This window comes from Diaphorina citri, unplaced genomic scaffold (assembly GCF_000475195.1).
Source record: "Diaphorina citri unplaced genomic scaffold, Diaci psyllid genome assembly version 1.1 scaffold975, whole genome shotgun sequence".
NCBI classification, from domain to species: Eukaryota; Metazoa; Arthropoda; class Insecta; order Hemiptera; family Psyllidae; genus Diaphorina; species Diaphorina citri.
In genome coordinates this window covers 100,519-117,222 of record NW_007378406.1, presented here as the reverse complement: position 1 = coordinate 117,222, position 16,704 = coordinate 100,519, and the positions used below count along the sequence as shown (strand labels likewise).

The following is a 16,704-nucleotide window of genomic DNA, read 5'->3' as shown; positions in this document are numbered from 1 at the left end:
TTTGGCCAACTGTGACAATTGTGCATGATGCGCGGTCACTCGACACTCTATGGCTACTGTCTTCAACAACCACGCCATCTGGTACAAATCCTCACTAGAAGTACCTGGAACGATATTTTCAAAGTAGGTAAAGAAATAGAAATACTAACGTACCTTACCGTGTGCATGATGCGCGGTCACTCGACACTCTATGGCTACTGTCTTCAACAACCACGCCATCTGGTACAAATCCTCACTAGAAGTACCTGGAACAAAATTTTCAAAGTAGGTAAAGGAATAGAAATACTAACGTACCTTACCGTGTTCCGTACCGTACCAAGATAGCAACGAGTGTCCATGATAAAGTAAGTCTACTTATTGTATTGACCGTTGCAATGAACTCTCAAGAATACGTAAGATAAACCAACGTACCTATTAGGTAAAAAAAGATCATGTTTATAAATTTAAACTTCACTGGCGTTTTTATTACGTAGCACTGAAACACCTGCTACATTAGACCATTAGACTCATGTGGTCTGTGTGGTAGCATGCCCATATCCCGTAGTATGTCCCTCATGAGATGGGCGATAAGATTCTACATCTTACTGTCATCAAAGACAATTTGTCTAAATTCAATCTAAATCTTACTGTCATGAACAGTGCAATAGTCCTAAACAAAAATGGATGCGGCACACAAAGGATCAGGAAAAGATCGCCTTAACATAATACTGTCATGAAAGAAACAACTCTTTTCATTCATAAAAGACACATTTTGAATGAACCTAACACAAACAACCCAAAACAGATCACAAAATAAAGAACTTCTTTTTCTGCCTAGCCTTTTCCTAATACATCAAAGACAATTTGTCTAAATTCAATCTAAATCTTACTGTCATGAACAGTGCAATAGTCCTAAACAAAAATGGATGCGGCACACAAGGGATCAAGAAAATATCGCCTTAACAAAATACTGTCATGAAAGAAACAACTCTTTTCATACATAAAGGACACATTTTGAATGAACCTAACACAATCAACCCAAAACAGATCACAAAATAAAGAACTTCTTTTTCTTCCTAGCCTTTTCCTAATTAAATAGGGTCGGCGTTAAATAAAGGATGTACTTACCTGACACAATACTAGCACCATTACCAGCTCCGCCCGACTGGAACGGTAGGCCGGCCAAATGCAACGCCAGCACATCATTAGACGAGCGCAGGAAGCGCAAGGTAGGCGCAGATGTGATCGTATGCGCGGCTAGAGAGTACAGCAACTGGTAGGCCAGACGAATAACAGCCGGGGGAGGTGGGGAGAAGGCAGGACCGTCTGAGGAGCGGCGTGCCTTGAGGGATTCTCCCAGCAGGGAGATGATGGAGTGAAGACAGGTACGCGGTGAACCCAGCACACCTAGGGAATTAGATATTGTAAATCATGAATTATTATAGTCCTTACTGTTAAATTTATTGTTAATACCTCCTTTTCATTGTATCCTAAGTACTGTGAATGTTCTGTTACCATAAATTGTAAGGAGCAATAGACTATTGAATGAAAGACAAACACTAGGCGAGAGAGGTTATAATTATATTTTATTTTCAAGAGGTTTGATAGTGGGAACTGTAACAAAGGAAGTCTTATCGTCCCGATATCGATGAGAGAAGGAGTACAGAGTAGGAGAAAGTCAGACATACCGAGAACGCATTTTATCTATTTAGGATAAAGTTCGCCTCGGGCGGGAATCGAACCCACGACCTAGCTTACTAGACAACCGTCCTACCTTCCAAGTTAATCAGGCTGGCTGAAAAAATATTCATCATACTGTTGAAAGAAGGATACTACAGAAGGATGAAAGAAAGGGAGGGAGGGAATATTAGGAGGAGGAGGAGGAGAGGGAGGAGAGCGAATATAAGATTTCCGTACCAGCATGTTGTAGTGTAGTCTTGGACACATTGGTCATGTTGAAGCCACACAGGAATTGAGTAAAGTTGGGCGCATTGTAATTCAGACATTGGAGCATGAGTTTCAAAATGAGAACCTGAAACAGCAGAAAAATATCAAATCAAATCATTAATTCTTTGTGGTAAAGCAGAGAGCTTCTTCACAACTTTAGTGGGTATCACAGCATTACTAGTGCCTCCTTTACTATAACTCGTATCATTAATTTTTCTCCCTGGTAATGCCACCACTGGTCGCTACTCGATTGTTCACACGAGGCTGAGGGCAACCTGAACTTCAAGCACAGAGCCGAAAAAACTTCGACCCCGCCGGGAATCTAAATCGGGACCTGCGGCGTGCAAGCCTAGTGTGATACCCACTCGACCACGGAGGCTACTTTTTAAGAAAGTATTTATGTAATTATTGTTCATTAACCTAATCAAATTAAATAAACTTAAGAATTTTGTTGAAAAAACAAACAAACAAACAAACAAACATTAGTTACCTTAGTTTTACAGGTAAGGGAAGACGTTTCACCACCCTCTTCCTCGTCATCATCCATTTCCAAACACTTGACAAAGCCATGCAGTATAGACTGGCGTAGTGCCGTAGATACAACAATAGAGGACAGGAGATCGTTCTGAGCAGACACGTAGGACGTAAGGAGGCGGAGGATCTTGGCCGAATAGTGGGCGTGTTGAGGGAGCCACGCGTTGTAGGTGATGTACCTGAGGGGAGAACATGGAGGAAGGCATGTTATTTTAGCCAAAATCGGCAAAATATGTTGTTTTAGAATAAAATGGGCAAAATATATCGTTTTAGTATGTCGACATGTCATTATGTCATTTGAAGGACTCTGGTGATTACCCACTACCCACAGAAACCCATGTATTAAAACATCTCCCAATTTCACTCAGAGACCCTCTTTCAGATAACCATTGAAAACACATAAGTGGCCTGTGGTAGTAAGTGTGGACGTCCAAAGCGGAATCTCTTTGGTTGAATTATGTTGAATCTAAAAAAAGTCTCACAATAAAATACGGCTTTACTTACTTGGCAATATTAACAGCATGGTCCGGTTGGTTGGAGCGTGGGTTCATGCCAAACAAAAGCTTGTGCAGTCCACTCAACAGATAGGAGGTCTCATAGTTGCTGATGAAGGACAGGAATGTCTTCTGCACATCCAGGACACAGGATATCAGACGAAGGCATTCCAGAGTGGCAGCCTCCAGGGAAGATTTGCCGGGAAACGGAGCGTAGGTGTCCAACTGCAGACAGCCCTCGTCTATGATGTAGAATATCTGAGGGACAAAGGGGAAGGAATTGATTATGAACTTTTGGCCTAAAAGATCACACTACAATGGAGGCGAGAAGGAGGAGATAAGCAAGAATCTTTTAATTATTGTTATTTCATTTTAAAAATGTTGTACTAAATACATAAGACCATGTTTAGACTGCGGGAGTAAAAGGACTTTTCAGTCTCATTCTGGCAGTATAAACAAGGTATATTCTGTTCTACAATATGGCAGAGCAGCATATAATCTGGCAATTTTCTATGGTACTTTGACACCATAGTTGTACAATTGTACCTGGTCATGTTAACAAAAAGGAAAAGCACACTGTATTGAACGGAAGAGAAAATTGCCAGATTGTATGTCGTTCTGTCATATCGACTGACTTTACCTCGTGTCCTGCTTTGGAGGGCAGCAATTAAGGGCAATAAATGACATTGTAGGGAAATATTGGGAGACAAGCAGAAGAAAATCCTGGCATTTTACTATCATCTTAACTCTAATTAACTAACAAGAAACAACCCTTAAATTCAACACAGTTACTTCAAGTAAGGGATAAAGGGAAGCCACTACTTACCGTACGCAACAGTTGTGACTGCGAGCACATATTGAGAATAATGTGATAGCCAGGGTGGGGGTTGGATTTGACCACGCCCACTTCCCCTCCCACGGTTACATTGGCTCCTCCCCCTCCCGTGAAATCCTCATGCCGAGGTTCATAATCAAACGTGAACTTCACCAGGAGGTTAATGCAAGCGCGTGCGACTTCCCACTGAAAAGAATGAATAAATAAATAAACAGTCGTAGTTAAGTCATGGCGTCATTTTTTCCCCTTCTTTTTGCGTTTCGGCTAGCAAGGGACCACGAAGTTCTTTACTTCTTATCAACTTATCATTCTTCTTCCTCATGAGCCAATATAACTTGATCCTAGAAGAATAATCTGCCTTTCTTTCCTGTGTCCATCTGAAGTTAATGCGACTTAAAGGTTCAAGAAACGTTTTCAAAATTTACAGGTAGGTATTTTTTTTCCAATTGACTTAATCTTGGAATCTAGAAGTCGTTGAAGAAAAATAAAAATGCCGTAAGTTCTTCATTATTTCAGCTCTTCAACATTAAAACCTCATCTAAATTAACTATTCCATTCTCAATAAGCGGATAAAGTCTATTCAGGCTCAATTGATAAATTGTCTCTTACCTTTTCCGAAGCATTCTTATACGCTCGATTGGCGAAGGTGAGGAGAACCCGATTGAGTATGTACTGAATATAGGGATCCAGACCAGGCACTCGAGTTCCAGAACCCAGAGTGAAGGGTACAGGAGTATTTGTGAGTTCCGTGAGTAGAGACAACACGGCACGAGTTAGAGGGTATTCTTCATTGCGAGACTCTACCTCTTCCAATTCGGACAACACACCTGAAGTTAAACCAAGGACAAGGATAAGATTGGTCAGATAAATACTTTTGTAGCTGTTTGGGTATCGCGGACGATGTAGGTATCCACATTCTTCAACCTTTGTCCCGAGCAAATTCGAGCTCTGACTAACAGGTCATAATCATGCACAAAATACTTGTACAATGATAATTACAAAAATATTGCCAAAGGCAATCTCTCTGATTCAACACTAACCCGAAAAAAAAGGAGTAATACAACAGTTCCTGATGACCCAATTTTGTGTGTTTAATACCTATCTGGTTATTCGATGGTGCTCTTCGTATACAAAAAGCCCACGCTGAGGCTTAATTAGGGGCTTAACCCGACTAGGGGCCTTTAGGGCTGTTTGCCCCCAGTCGGGTTTGCTTACGTTCATCATGATCGGGCCTTTACGGTTTTTCCAACAGCCCTAAAGGCTGTTTGCTTCTCGTCGGGTTAAGCTTATACGAAGGGTACTCTTCACCCCGTCAGAAAAAAAAAAAAAAAAAAAAAAAAAAAAAAAAAATAGGAACTCCTTAAGGAATAGATATAAACATGTACCAAATATGGCTTCAAACAATCCATCATTGACCAGCTCATCCACAAACTTGGTGACACACTTCTGGACATCGGGGGAGCAGTTGGATTCCCAGCGCAAACCCTGGTGACCATGCACCAACATTTTCAGGGTAGTTGCCAATGCAAAGTGGGCATCGTAGTACAGGAGAATAGCCACTGGACCTCGTGGAATACCGGGATAGTCAGCACATCTTTGCTGAGCTGTGGAAAACAAACAGTAACCAGAGTTCAGGCAAGTCGATTAATAACCTATCTAGATTAAAACTAGGCAATGTTATGAAGTATCTACAAGTTGTAGTCATATTTAAACATTTTGTATCTGTCCAAGTCAATATAGGCTATTCTCAAATAACAGTTTGTGATTGATCTATCAATTTCTTTACCCTCATTCTCTCAATTAGTTGATACCTTGTGTGAAACATCCATTTTCATTTAGAACAATTGCACTAGTCTAAACCCCTCCCCCATTCTTTCTTTTCATTAATATTCTTTCAGACATCATTGTTTGAATTATTTCTAAAACTACAAGAATATTAAAACATACCAGTACAAAGCAAGTCCAGAGCAACTTGCTCATCCAAGTTGTACATATTGGACAAGGTGATGGCTTCATCCACAATTTCTTGAGGTAGGGAAGCCCCATTTCCACTTGCTTTGGTCTCAATTACTTTGCGGCTTCTACTGTTCTTGGGCTGAAAATAATAATGTTCTAATAATATTTCATCATTGTTTTACATGCTGGTACCTAGGGGCAAATACAGTTTGTGTAGATGATTAAACAATATCACATATTAACATCAATCAAAACTACCCCAAACTGTTTTCATAATGATAGAAACTACTTACAGCTCTTTAGAGATATACTTACAGCATTTTTCATAACATGAAGAAAGTTATGTTTGTACTTGGTAAGAGCTTTTGACAAACTTGTAGCAACTCCATCAATGGGCTTTGAAATACAGGCCTCTACAAATTGATTTAATTCTTTGTAAGAGGACCAAAGGTCCAAAGATTTGTCTGAAAAAGAAGAAAATGAAAGTTTACAATGGGAGGGAAAATAAAATTTAAACAAACCTATTGTATTGGTTCACAAAGTGTGTTCTGTGTGAACCATTTGCTTGACAGAAGGCAGAGGGGTAAATGCATGGTGCAGACCCCTGGTTTACAAGGAGTGGGTTCAGTCTAGCCTAGCTAAGATTTCCACCTCATATAACAAGAAGTTTAGGTACTTGTGCAGAAGTCACGTCCATGGAATATTGCTACCAAAGGAACTGGCACAAACAAGCAGTGACCAGTGTTATCATAGGGTTAGGTTAAACACAAGAAGGAGTTTTCACAATTAGAGCAGTGATTAGTGTTATTATAGGGCTAGGTGAAATACAAAAAGGAGCTTTTCTTTTCCATGGATGTGACTTCTGCATAATTACCGAAGTCTATAAGTTCAACTTATTCATCTCCTCAGTATGTAGATCAGTGATGTATTGTAAACCAGCCCTAGTGGTGTGATCTACTTCTCTAGAGTGAAAATGGTAGGTTTTGATGTTTTGTTCTGTTAACCCTTTCAGTCATCTGTCCCTAAGGATGATGCTTCCCCCCCCCCTCAGAAGTCTCACAAAGGTGTGATTAATGTGGTTTCAGCTCTAAATGAAGCCAAACAATATTTACCAGCCCCAGTAATGTGTGATCTACTTTTCTAGAGAGAATAATAGTAAGATTTGGCGTTTCGTTCTGTTGAGAGACCATCTTCAGGTATTGTTCAAGTGAGGTTAAGATAGCTCATATCATGATATATTAAAATTATAACGAAGGGGACTTACTTTCCATTGTGTCTTGAGGTTTATGAGGTCCTTATTAGTTTCCCAATTGACTTGCAAGGCAAACCATGAGTGAAAAAGAAATTACAAACAGGAAATGAAGGAAAATTCACTCCACCGGCAGACTTTCCGTTGATTTTCTTTTTTTTTTCCTTCTTCTTTCTTCTTTCCCATCGGAATGAGTGAGAAGTTAGCGCCGTATGGTGTTTGAAATTTTGTTGTTTACATTTGAAGTGTGTGAGCATAGCGCATGATGCAGCACTTTTGAGCAACTTTTTGCCTAGTTTCACACGATTCCCTAATCCGCTCACAGACAAAAAAGTTCAAACGCAAAAGATAAAATAATGAAACGATTGTCCTCCAAAAATTTCCCTGAGGTTTCCTATGAATAAAAAAAATGATCTTTAAAAATCAGAAAAAAAAAGAAAAAGAGAAGTTTTCCATCACCCAAAAGTGTTATGCCAGAGAGCTTCGTCTAAAAAGGCCCTGAACACAGAGACCACAGAGGACTAATAAACAGCCGGACAGAGGGAAAATTCAAATTTTAGTTTGAAAAAATTTGTGCATTTCATTGCGAATTTTTGAAGGAATAGGATCATTATTGAATTTTTTTGTATCAAACAATTAATTTTTAGACCTCATCTCTGTCTTATTTTGTAAAGCTTTTGTATTACTATTGAAATGGAAGGACTATTTGGAGCTGCTTTCAAAGACTTCGTCCTGGTGGCTGCAGATATGACTGCAGCACAAAGCATCCTGGTTATGAAGAATGGTAAGTTGTCACTTCAGAGTTTAACTATCCATTTTCACCTGAAGATTAACTCATACTGTAATTTATTGAAGATTACCAGTTGATTTCTTAATGAAGGCTTGCAGCAGTGCTCCGCCCCATCAAGTTAAAAAAGCTGTAATTTATTGAAGATTACCAGTTGATTTCTTAATGAAGGCTTGCAGCAGTGCTCCGCCCCATCAAGTTAAAAAAGACATTGTATCCTACTGTGAATGTTCTGTTACCATAAATTGTAAGGAGCAATAGACTATTGAATGAAAGACAAACACTAGGCGAGAGAGGTTAATAATTATATTTTATTTTCAAGAGGTTTGATAGTGGGAACTGTAACAAAGGAAGTCTTATCGTCCCGATATCGATGAGAGAAGGAGTACAGAGTAGGAGAAATTCAGACGTACCGAGAACGAATTCTATCTATTTAGGATAAAGTTCGCCTCGGGCGGGAATCGAACCCACGACCTACCTTACTAGACAACCGTCCTACCTTCCAAGTTAATCAGGCTGGCTGAAAAAATATTCATCATACTGTTGAAAGAAGGATACTACAGAAGGATGAAAGAAAGGGAGGGAGGGAATATTAGGAGGAGGAGGAGGAGAGGGAGGAGAGCGAATATAAGATTTCCGTACCAGCATGTTGTAGTGTAGTCTTGGACACATTGGTCATGTTGAAGCCACACAGGAATTGAGTAAAGTTGGGCGCATTTTCAAGAGGTTTGATAGTGGGAACTGTAACAAAGGAAGTCTTATCGTCCCGATATCGATGAGAGAAGGAGTACAGAGTAGGAGAAAGTCAGACATACCGAGAACGCATTTTATCTATTTAGGCTAAAGTTCGCCTCGGGCGGGAATCGAACCCACGACCTAGCTTACTAGACAACCGTCCTACCTTCCAAGTTAATCAGGCTGGCTGAAAAAATATTCATCATATTGTTTACTACAGAAGGATGAAAGTAAGGGAGGGAGGGAGGGAATAATAGGAGGAGGAGGGGGAGGAGAGCGAATATAAAATTTCCGTACCAGCATGTTGTAGTGTAGTCTTGGACACATTGGTCATGTTGAAGCCACACAGGAATTGAGTAAAGTTGGGCGCGTTGTAATTCAGACATTGGAGCATGAGTTTCAAAATGAGAACCTGAAAAAGCAGAAAAATATCAAATCAAATCATTAATTCTTTGTGGTAAAGCAGAGAGCTTCTTCACAACTTTAGTGAGTATCACAGCATTACTAAGTGCCTCCTTTACTATAACTCGTATCATTAATTTTTTCCCCCAGGTAATGCCACCACTGGTCACACGAGGCTGAGGGCACCCTGAACTTCAAGCACAGAGCCGAAAAAACTTCGACCCCGCCGGGAATCTAAATCGGGACCTGCGGCGTGCAAGCCTAGTGTGATACCCACTCGACCACGGAGGCTACTTTTTAAGAAAGTATTTATGTAATTACTAGCTGAATCCCGCTAGTTAATCCCGAGACATGTCCAATCTTGTAGAAAAGGCATGGCCGAACTTGTAGAAAATAATAAGAATACGGTCGCGCTGCGCGCTCCCTAGTTATCAAAGCTCCCTATGTATTTTCACGTACCTTACAGATATCATGTCCTCCTGTCACATCCACACTTTTGCGGACTTTATTTATTAATGGTACTGGACTCATAGACTTGTGTGTAAACACCATTGACTTATTTGACTCGAATCCATTTGGACTGGGGTTAAAAGGACTCGTCCTGTGTAGGGTTTTTTACGTAGATCCATACTTTTCCTGAGCTTTTCAGTCCTACTACGACGCTTTTCAGTCAAATACCTGAGAATCCAGCTATATACTTCAAGCTCACGTACCTTACAGATATCATGTCCTCCCGTCACATAGCGATCAAAAATTGATCATATCTCAGAATCGGTTTAGATTTTCGCAAAATCCTTTCTTATTGCACACCTAGACCATAAAAGGAACTACCAAATTTCAATTTCTAGGTGTTGTGGTTCTCGAGATAGAGCGATCAGTGTGTGAACTATGAAATGTGAATGAGTGAATGGATCTTGTTTTTATAATATAAGATAAGACTAGGTGTTGTGGTTCTCGAGATAGAGCGATCAGTGTGTGAACTATGAAATGTGAATGAGTAAATGGATCTTGTTTTTATAATATAAGATTGTTCATTAACCTAATCAAATTAAATAAATTTAAGAATTTTGTTGAAAAAACAAACAAACAAACATTAGTTACCTTAGTTTTACAGGTAAGGGAAGACGTTTCACCACCCTCTTCCTCCTCATCATCCATTTCCAAACACTTGACAAAGCCATGCAGTATAGACTGGCGTAGTGCCGTAGATACAACAATAGAGGACAGGAGGTCGTTCTGAGCAGACACGTAGGACGTGAGGAGGCGGAGGATCTTGGCCGAATAGTGGGCGTGTTGAGGGAGCCACGCGTTGTAGGTGATGTACCTGAGGGTTATTTTAGCCAAAATCGGCAAAATATGTTGTTTTAGGATAAAATGGGCAAAATATATCGTTTTACTATGTCGACATGTCATTATGTCATTTGAAGGACGCTGGTGATTACCCACTACCCACAGAAACCCATGTATTAAAAAAGAAGTCAAAAAGTATCTTATGATTAACAATGAAATTTAATATAAATCATAAGAAGAAATTCCTACAATAGAAAGAGAAAAGAAGAATTACCTATAATAGCAATTAATGTTCCCGAAAAGTACTACCTACATGTACTTAGTGGAACATGAAAAGATTGTTGTAAAAAGAAAGTAATCAATAAAATCTATTATTATTATTAAAACATCTCCCAATTTCACTCCATGCTCCCTTTCTACCCCTCTGGATAGTTTGGGTTGTTTCTCTTCACACGAGAATAACTTCTTGAGATCTACAATATTATAAGCACTAGTAGCCAATTGTATCCCTTGCTATTAATATGATTATGTTAAGGCGGTCTCTTCTTGATCCCTTGTGTGCCGTGTCCATTTTTCTTTATAATAATAATGATAATAATAATAATAATAAAAGACTCTTGAGTGGAAGGTAACCATTAGGCGAGGTTAACGCCGGAGGCGTTCTCTACCACCTAACCCCGAGAGCTCCATTATTTTGTGGTCAAAATCTCAAATAAATGAGGATAAAATTCCATGCCTCGGCTGGGATCGAACCCACGCCCTCCTGTTTACCAGGCGAGCGTCTTGACCACTACGCTACCGAGACCACTTTAGGACTATTGCACTGTATCGTTTAGTAGGTGTTCAAATCCGTTTGAAGCCAATATGATAAATCCAGTAAACTTTCGTAACTTCCTCCTGTGGTCAAGCGCTTGTGTGTATTCAGGCGATCGTGAGCTCAAATCCCAGCCAAGGCTCAGAATTTTGTCCTGAAATATTGAGGAATTTGAAATTTGACGACATTCCCTGGAGGTAGTAAGTAGTTTACTGCTGGGACGCTGGGTATACATAGATTTTTTATGTCCAATTGATTTCATTGTCTTTCAAAGTACAGAAAGAGCAAAAGGGAATACAATTCCTTCATTTACAAAACATATACATAGGTACCGATGAAGACCGTTTTAAAAACCTTATAAACCGAAAGGCACTAAATACAAAAGGAATACAGATATTAACATAAGACATAAGTGATTAAAAATACCTACATAAAAAAGGATAAAATTCGTTTTAGTAATAAGTGTGTGATTCTAAAAAGCATTTAAAAGGATTAAAATCGTTTTAGAAATAAGTGCTTTTAAAAGGCATTTAAAAGCAGAATGGAGTCTCATACCCTTCCAAAACTCATCAAATGTAAAGAGATAATAACTTTTTCCAGAGTAGCGGTAAGCATAAATTCCTTCATTTTAAAATAACTTTGTCCAGAGTAGTGGTAACCATACCCTTCCAAAACTCATCAAATGTAAAGAGATAATAACTTTTTCCAGAGTAGCGGTAAGCATAACCTTCCAAAAATCATCAAATTTAATTATGTCATTATTTAGAGTTACTTTAATTCTTCCCTCTTGCTTCCTCAGGCATTTCTAACGCGAGTAGCACTGTCCAGACAAGGGGCGGAACTCTTGCTAGAGCACAACCTCATCTTCTCTCTCTCAGACATGTCTGTGTTTGACCATCATCCGGACATTCCGTTCTTTACTTCTGCTTCGGATCAGTTCGACGTCAGTCCGAACAATAGTAAATTCCAACAGGTCATCATGCCCACTCTTCATTTCCTCAGGAGTATACTCATCACCTTGGGTAAGTATAAATCTTTACTATCAGTCTCTCTCAAAATCAAATCTCCAATTCTTTGTGGTAGAGCCGAGCTTTTTCACAACTTTTGTGGATATCACAGCATTATCACAAGTTTGCAATCAATTTTCATGTTTCAATAGCCAGCCTAGTTGGTAGCTCGTCTACCTTATGAGCGCTAGGTCGCGGGTTCGATTCCCGCCCGGAGCGGATTTTATCCTGACCGGATAATGTTCGTTCTCGAAACGGCTGGCTTTCTTCTATCCTGTCTTCCTTCTCCCTTCGATTGCGGGACGATAAGACCTTGGTGGTTATAGTTCCCTCTATCAAACCTCTTTAAAAAAAGTCTCTTCTATCTTGCCTTCCTTCAATTTTGGGACGATAAGACCTTAGCAGTTAGAGTTCCCTCTATCAAACCTCTTGAAAAAAATGCCCCTTCTTCTCTGTTCTAGGTTCCAAGAACCGTTCCGCCACCTCCCAGCTGATGCGTTTCCTCCTGGATCACTTCGAGTCTCTCATCATAGTACTGCGCTACGGTAGTCCTCTCTTACCATTGGATCTGCTGAGGGAACTATCGGCCCTTACGTCTATCCTAGCCTCGATATATACACAGGCAGAGTCTGCAGTGTCCCGCGAGTTTATACGTCTTCAAGATAAGACCTTAGCAGTTAGAGTTCCCTCTATCAAACCTCTTGAAAAAAATGCCCCTTCTTCTCTGTTCTAGGTTCCAAGAACCGTTCTGCAACCTCCCAGCTGATGCGTTTCCTCCTGGATCATTTCGAGTCTCTCATCATAGTACTGCGCTACGGTAGTCCTCTCTTACCATTGGATCTGCTGAGGGAACTATCGGCCCTTACGTCTATCCTAGCATCGATATATACACAGGCAGAGTCTGCAGTGTCCCGCGAGTTTATACGTCTTCAGAACTTGATGACCGCTCTGGTACACAGGTTAGTTCAGTAGATTTGTAAACCAAAAGATGTGATTGGATTATTTATTTTTCAACTTATTGTTTCATTACAAATTTTCATTAGTAATTGATTTCTTCAAATTAAATTGAACCCAAGGGCAAGGAAAATTTAGGCCCCTGACAAATGGAGTGTTCCTGAAGGCATGTGATGTGTTCAAATCCACTCGAAAAAAAAAGAAAACTACATGATATGTCCAATTGGTCATCCCTCTGGATATCAACCGTGCGGAATGATTCTTAACTTCAGTGATCAATTAGAAACTGGTGTATTCAACGTGCTATCGCTACGTTGCTGGCTTGTGCTTTAGGTCTCTTAGAGAAATTTATTTACCTACATTTTATTACTTTATAATTTAACTGTGTTCTTTAAATGCTCCTATAAACTCTGTTCATTTAAACTTCTGTCCTGCCTTGGAAGCTAGCAATGACATGGTAGGGAAATATTGGGATGCGAGAGGAAAAATAGCCTGAATCATACAATATTTAAGAAATGACCCATATGATTACTTGATTGCACCTTGTTCTTTCTTCCAACAGGTTCCTAGTGAATCCGAAATCAGTGAAGGATATCAAGGCAGCTCATCCTGACTCTGACTTGTTAGATGTTATGAATTGTGTACTCGATGTAAGTAAAAGTAACCTTTCGTTTGAATGTTGAGAAATTTCCATGGTTGAATGAATGAACGAAATGAATTCGAAATTAGAACTTTGAAGTTTTACCTCGGCGATTACAATTTTGTTAATTTTTCAGCATTTAAAAAATCATTGCTTGGTCTTTTCGCTTGTTTTGCCATAATTCCCGGACGGGTTTTCCGATTTTGATTAAATTTTGCAAACACTTTAAAATCTTTAAATATATAGAGCAATTGTGGATTCTACTACAAGCAGATCGGCTTTTCATACCTACGTCGAAAGAATCTGGGCATACTGTATAGGGTTTATAGGGTCCCTTTGAAGGGGGATAGGGTTGAAAAGTTCCCCTTTTGCAAATCTCACGCAACGCCACTGTTTCACAGGTTCAATGCTGCAAACACTTTAAAATCTTTAAATATATAGAGCAATTGTGGATTCTACTACAAGCAGATCGGCTTTTCATACCTACGTCGAAAGAATGTGGGCATACTGTATAGGGTTTATAGGGTCCCTTTGAAGGGGGGATAGGGTTGAAAAGTTCCCCTTTTGCAAATCTCACGCAACGTCACTGTTTCACAGGTTCAATGTAACGTTCTCCTCTTCCTCAAAAACCTCACCGCCGCGTCTGGAATGGACAAACGCGTCACCAATGTCATCCTAGAGCCCTCGCTTAGCCCTACATCCTCGGACTTAGGGGACGGGGGAGACCTGAGTATGTACTCTGGCAACCGCGCAAACCTGGGCCTCATTGTGAAGCAGCTGATTGATGCGGTGTCGCATTACCATCATGAAACGCCCAGCCTGGCGCTACTTGGCAACAAGATGGGAAGTATTCAGGACATGAACGCTGCCACACTGAGCGAAGTAAGTATGAATAAATGAAATTAAACTTTCATACTAAATAGTCCCCCCCCCACCTACGAAGTAAGTATGAATAAATGAAATTAAACTTTCATACTAAATAGTCCCCCCCCCCACCTAAAAAATAGGTAGGAAAGTAAAAAATCTCCGAGTAATTTTTGAAAAATCTAAAAGCCCTTTCACAGTTTGTGTATCACAGTATTGCCAAAAAAGTGCCACCTTTGTCAATTTCTACGTATCAACTACAAGTAGGTAACTGAAATGTTTTTGCTACGTGGTAACTTAAATGGTTCGGCCGATATGATGAGTTATGTAACCATTTTTAACATTTCCCTTTTGAGAATCGGACATTATTTTCTCTTGAAGAGACTTTCCTAGTCTTTCCAATATTATGTGAGCGGTTTGAACAAGGTCTGTTTCTCTTTCAGGTGGTACCAAACAGCACCATTTCCATGAGCATTGACGAAACCCGGCGTGTGGCCCGCACCGAAATGTTCAAGCAATACTCGATGAAGAAATCAGAGCTGTCCAAAACGCGGTACATCATTGAGACGTGCCTGTATCTGGTGTGGTCCCATCTGGACTATTTCATGCTCCTTGGAGTTCCTGAGACGCTGATCAGTCGGACCAAATCACCCAACAGTGAGTAGCGATTTCATTTATACTAGAACTCGTTTTTTTCTCTTTTTTTTTTTGGTCTTCAGAGGACCACCACATAATTTTTACTTCTTTTCACGTTTACTATTACTGTGTTCAATTTTTAAATTATTTTGAGAACAAAATTCCGTTTTTTTTTTTATTTATTTATTTAAATAACATTTTACATAATAGAGTATCTTGGCTGGAATTGAACCCACGCCCTCCTGAGTATCGTATCTTGACTACTACACCACCGATGTAAGTATTTTTTTTTTTTTTTATCTTTTTATTAGAGTTTGTACATTTGAATAGTAAAATAAACAAAACAAAATTATAACTAAAGGCCTGTTCTCACTTGTTGTTCGGGGAAAAAATCGTGTCGTGTGAACACTCTCATACTACATTGCCTACAGGACATTCGGGCAAAAATCGGGTGAAACTCACAAGTGGAAACGGACCTTAAGGGACAGGATTAATGCTGGAGGCCTTCTCTTCCATCCAACCTGTATGTTTATGTTGTCCTTGTTTCTTCTTTCAGAGAGTTCAAACGTGTTTGACAACTCAACGGCTCTCTCGGAAGCAGCGTGGGATGTCAACGTAGACCGTTTACAACGCGTCCGAGAAGACCTGGTGACGGTTTTCAACGAAACGTTTAGTACACGACTGGCCTGTTCTCACTTGTTGTTCGGGGAAAAAATCGTGTCGTGTGAACACTCTCATACTACATTGCCTACAGGACATTCGGGCAAAAATGGGATAAAACTCACAAGTGGAAACGGACCTTAAGGGACAGAATTAATGCTGGAGGCACATTGTCCAAATGGATTCGAGTCAAATAAGTACATAAATGGAGTCTACAGTCAAGTCCTCGAGTTTATAAATAAAGTCCGCATTGATGATTTATTTTATTTATTATTATTATTTTATTTTATTATTATTATTATTATTTTTTTTTCATTCGGAATCCCTTTAGACACCCCACTAGTAGTATCCTAAATTGCTAATACTATTGATGTTAACATTATTCTTACCGTTTCTATTATTACTGGATACTAGGTATTTGTGTTTTTCTACTCCGACTCGAGTTTCGCCTATCTTATAGGCATCTTCATGGGAAACTGACTATTGGGTTGTTGTTGTTGTTGTTGTTGTTGCTGATAGTGACAATGGGGGTGGGGGTACTGTCACCTGATCATAAATCAGCTGGTTCCTTAGATACACTAGATTAGGGACCTAAAGAAAAATGGACACGGCACACAAGGGATCAAGAAGAGACCGCCTTAACATAATCATATTAATAGCAAGGGATACAATTGGCTACTAAACTTACCATTTTGGCTACTAAGAGAGGTTACTTACCATTTTGGCTTCGAACACAAACAAAGGTCTGAGATTTTCCTGCTGGTTGATGAGAACATCGATGAGTGTCTTGTCCGAACTGACCAGAGAGTCGATAATGAGTTTGAGGAAGCCACGAGAACTCAAATAGGGCACCCATTTGGGGTTGACCTCGATCATTGAACTCAGAGTGGCCAGGGCTAGCATCTGAAAAGAGGCAAGATT

General features: G+C 39.8%; 1 protein-coding gene across 1 annotated transcript in view; it reads left to right on the top strand.

The window, feature by feature from the left end:
- The first annotated feature begins 7,562 nt into the window (after positions 1-7,562).
- LOC108252904 (proteasome subunit beta type-2) overlaps positions 7,563-16,704 on the top strand; it is a 25,658-nt gene continuing 16,516 nt past the window's right edge. The window contains exon 1 of the mRNA XM_017445836.2: positions 7,563-7,778. Coding sequence (XP_017301325.1) covers positions 7,688-7,778 — 91 coding nt within the window. The 5' untranslated portion in view covers positions 7,563-7,687. The remainder of the gene's footprint in view (positions 7,779-16,704) is intronic.